The sequence below is a fragment of the Phoenix dactylifera genome, unplaced genomic scaffold (assembly GCF_009389715.1).
Source record: "Phoenix dactylifera cultivar Barhee BC4 unplaced genomic scaffold, palm_55x_up_171113_PBpolish2nd_filt_p 001002F, whole genome shotgun sequence".
Taxonomy (NCBI): Eukaryota; Viridiplantae; Streptophyta; class Magnoliopsida; order Arecales; family Arecaceae; genus Phoenix; species Phoenix dactylifera.
In genome coordinates, this window is record NW_024068356.1 from 121,514 (window position 1) to 126,051 (window position 4,538).

Sequence of the window (4,538 nt, forward strand, 5' to 3'; positions counted from 1 at the left end):
GTACTAATAAGTTATGGCCTCCAAAGATTTGCCGCATGATCTTGATATGGTGAATCTCGTTCCTAGAGCCTATTTGTTCTTTTTCATAGTGGCCAAGATGGTTTATATCAAGTTTGATGATTCTTCTAGATCATAACGAACACGATAGTTGTTGCATTCGTCTACACCCTCATGTAAACATTTTGGAGGAGGACTGGTACTGGGATCGCCCTTGCGGGACCCGTCCTGACTAGTGCTACACCAAGAGGTGGAGCTTCATTGCTATGTCTCGCTTTGCTTCAATCGATACCAAGGAGAACCTCAAGCACTCAGGCAGCGATCACTGGCTCTAGGCTCTCTGGCAATGTGTTATTTAGTACTCCGATGACAGCACAAGGCTCCTGGCACAAAACCTAAACCCCGCGTCTAACAGCTTCCCACCGTCACCATCATCGATAGGACTTTGGAGGGTTCAGAGTGGCCAATATGAAGGAGTCGTGGCTAGGCACTGTAGCTTGCTAGATGTTGATTATGTCGGTGCTCAAGACCATGGAGAAGGTCTCAGCGATCCAACGATAGCCTCCGCCCCTAACAGGTTTGCTATTTTTTATTATTTTTATTTTATGATCAATATTAAGGGTATTTTGTTATTTCACCCAACCAGTTAATTATGTCAGGGGCTAGATCGACGACCAGGATATATTGCCATAAAAAAATAACTTTTAGGGTTTAATTGAAATTTTTGAATTGTTGAGTTTAAAGTGTCCCGTCCAAAGTTGAAGGGATGTCACTATATATATATTTTTTTTTCTTTTTTCTAACTTGTATGTAAAATCTTAGAATTTTTAATAACATAGATTCATGCTTTCAAAAATAGTAAAAAATGAAAGCAAGGAATAGCAGTTGTACGCAAATGCTATCGTTAACATCAGTCCAGATTTTGGCAAACAGTGATCGTTGGATCACCCAACACCCCAAGATTCATTGTAGCGTGAAATGGAGCCCCAAGGCCACAAACCGGTCGCCTCATCAGCATTTTCATGGAGGATGGTGGGGGTAGCCTTGGGCGAAGGCGCCGGCGATGGCGTGGTCATTGCCGGCGTGGAAGGCGGCAAGGTCAGAGGAGACCAGTGATACTTCACTAATTTATACAAACAAAAATACAAAAAGAAAATACCAAACAGGCTTTTATATGGATTTATATTTATTTGTATGCCAAGTACACTGTTCATCCAAATCAAAGAAAGGTGGAACAGCCAGGCTACAGCCCAGTTTATGATCCATCTTGTTTATTGTCGATAACTACTTAACTAGACCACTATCCTTATTGATCAACACTTTCTGAAATCTTGGATCTTAATACAAGAGCTAAGCATTAGCCAACAGAGCCTGTGCTTGCGTCTCATACTGAAAGGAGCCCTTGGCTTTGGAGCTATCAGCAGACCATATGAAGATGCCAAAAAGTCTTCCCTGATTCTGCAGCGTCTGACAAGCATCAAAGAAGCCATTTTCTGGAGTCAGTCCTTTGCTATCGTCAGAAATCAAACTGGTCAGTATTTTCCCTCCTTGATAATTGGAGCTCTGAGTATCATAATAGCCTAAAAATTGCGATACCGTCGTGCTTTTAGGATACCCATAGAATTGGAAGTTCACGTAGTCTATAACATTGGAGTACTTCGCCCACAAAGCTTTGTAATAGGTCTGGAGTGGCTCATCTTCGTATGGAGCTATCGAAGCAAACTTTATCACTCCATTGTTCTTCAACGTCGTGATAAGCCTTCCAATGCATTCCGCAAAGGTGTCTGCATTGGCACTGGAAATGAAGTTTTCGTAGTCGATATCGATACCATCAAGATGGTATTGCTGAATGATGCTGGTGAGTGAAGAGACTGCGTTGCTAACCCAAGAGTCTGTAGATGTAGGATGGAAGGTGGCAGGAATATCGCCGACGCTGTACCCACCGAGGCTAAGAGCAACCTTCACGTTGCTGTGACTTTGTTTGATGGAGGCGACTGCAGAAGGGGAGAGATTGACGGTGTCCCAGAAGACGTTGAATTGGCCATTGGTGGGGGAGGGGGGGTTGGAAGTGGTGTAGTCTATGGCGAAGGCAAGGATGAAGTGGAACTGGACATTAGAGTTGATGGGCACATCAGTGAACTTGACTCCCTTGTCTTGAGCCCCTATGTATTCTCTAAAGAGGTTAGAGTTTTCAGCAGTGGCCATTGGAAAGAGGAGAGCAAGGAGAGGTGTGAAGAGAAGGAAATAGGAGAAGAGCTTTCAGAAGTCCATTGGAAGATGGTGGGAGAGGATGGTTTGTATCTTGTGAGGAAAGGGCCGAGGACGAATTGATATTTGTAAGCGTATGGAGAGGAATAGATAGATTAGATTGACTTACAGGAAACCGCCATCGAAGTCAAGAATTTCAGATAGCTCCCATCCTCTCATGGATAAGCTTAGCTTTTGCTGAATATTAGACAGAAAAAAGAGTTTTTGGAACGTTACGTCCACAATGAGATTGGTATAATTGATGATTTCTTCTACGCTACGTCTAGTACCGACAACCGCGAACATTTTCCAACGTAAGACGCGGTCCATGTAGACGTCGCATTTGACACGCATTTAGCGTGCGAGCACAAGGAAGAGCCAATGGAGACTAATTAAGATGTCTAGAGATAAAGAAATCATATCCACGTGGTGCAATTTTATGAAATGATTTGATAGAAATCTTGAGGTCTTGGCTGACGTATCAATAGGATGACTAAGTCCCACTTGGAATTCAATAAGGGGATGCAGGCAAGGCAAATACAAGGCAAGAGGAAGAAAACCATAAGTGAAAAAGAAAGACATCTGAAGAAAGTTCTAATAGATGCTGAAGCCGAGGGAAGCTTTAAAAGTACAAGATTGAACAATTTCCGCAGAAGAATATTTTATTCATTACATGAATCTGTCTCACTCTTTTCATTTCATTCATTTTAAAGAAGAAAGTTGAGATCATTAGAGGTTCGAAGAGGAGGAAAGTGAAGAAGAGCTTTGAGAAATCCATTGGAGACATGAGTAAGAGGTTTGCTTGCATGTGAAGGATTAAGGGGTGGTTGTGTTTCCCAATGAGGATGAAGAGGAAACTATGTGGATAAGGCAAGGACTGAAAACCTTTGAATGGTTCCAAGCGTGCGAACTATGAAGGGTCTAAGCTATTTCCCAATGAGTTTTATCCGTTGAAAAGTTCTAGGGTAGGAGGTTTGGTACTCCAACTAGGCAAATATTGACAAAGACTAGGGACAGAGGAAGAGTTGGGATGACATTTCCACGCTATTTCCGTTGAACGCTGTTACAATTAGTGATCCCAAGTGGATTGGCTGTCCATATAGACTTTGAATTTGACATGCCTCATCCGCGGAGACACTGAATAGGAGATATGGCATTTATCCTGCCTTATCCCTCGGGTACATGGCAAGTATACTACCATATCAAGGGGCGGAACCACTTATCCCCAACAATTTGGTCAAATTATGACAACCAGGGATTGGCAGTTCCTCAGGTTCTCTAGAATTTCACCATCCCCACATTTTATCCCCATATGCTAGCTAAATCACCAAAGAACTCCTCCATTAGCAAAAAATAACCAAAAAGCAAGGTTTCTTCTTCTATCCAAATAATAATAATCAGCAGATGTCAGATATACTATGGTATAAGGTAATGATTAAATAAGGATAAAAACACTTATTCAAATGCAATTTTTGTATAACGCCTGCTTATCCAACTTTATTCTGGGATTGGCTGTATCTATCTATAAGGGATAACAAGAAGTTATAGCTCTGCATTGCTAATCCTGCTTCCAGACTAGGCCTAACATTTCTTGAGTCAATTCTGATGCGATCGGGCTCTGACATGGCTTGTGACAATGGCAATTGTGTATAATTTAGAAGCTGCTACAACAATCTTGCAGGCAAATATGAGTCTTGAAGTTGCAAAGAAACTAACAATGCTTAGACTTCCAAAGTCTTGTTTCAGGATGGAATCTTACTCCAATTCCAAATTCCAGCTGTGCATTCAGCTATTTCAGCTAATTACTACGAAGCAAAGAAACTTCAGCCGACTTAAAACAAGAATAACTCGCAGAAAAGCAATTTTCTAAAAAGAAACAATGAGAAAAGCCTCAAATAATGACCTAAATATTTGTTTGGTAATACATAAGCCTGCCGAATTATGAAGACTAACAAAATATTTGTTTCCCAATATTCCATATAGCATTAAATTTGCCTAACTGAATTTGAGCATTATATCTTGGGGTGAAGGAAAATGCATTTCACAGCATCCCCATGCATCTTGTCTTGTAGTTTTATTAGACCACTAACTACTGTTTGTGATCATGTTGAGTCTTATAAAACTATACCATGCTCACCTTAATACACGCAACACACTACTTTAAAATGGATCTAGTCCATGTGCTAGGGCTCCGAACTGCTCCGCAAAGGTAGCCACACATCAAGGAAGCCTTTGAATATCTATTCACATATCCAAAACAAATGATGTAAAAGGAAAGAGATGGAAGATGTTTC

At 41.2% G+C, this 4,538-nt stretch overlaps 1 protein-coding gene across 1 annotated transcript; it reads right to left on the reverse strand.

Moving 5' to 3' along the window:
• Positions 1-1,140: 1,140 nt before the first annotated feature.
• On the reverse strand, positions 1,141-2,943 carry LOC103697688 (chitinase 2-like). The gene has a single exon (XM_039121184.1). The coding sequence runs from the start codon at positions 2,200-2,202 to the stop codon at positions 1,348-1,350; it is 855 nt and encodes a 284-aa protein (XP_038977112.1). The 5' UTR covers positions 2,203-2,943; the 3' UTR covers positions 1,141-1,347.
• Positions 2,944-4,538: the final 1,595 nt, after the last annotated feature.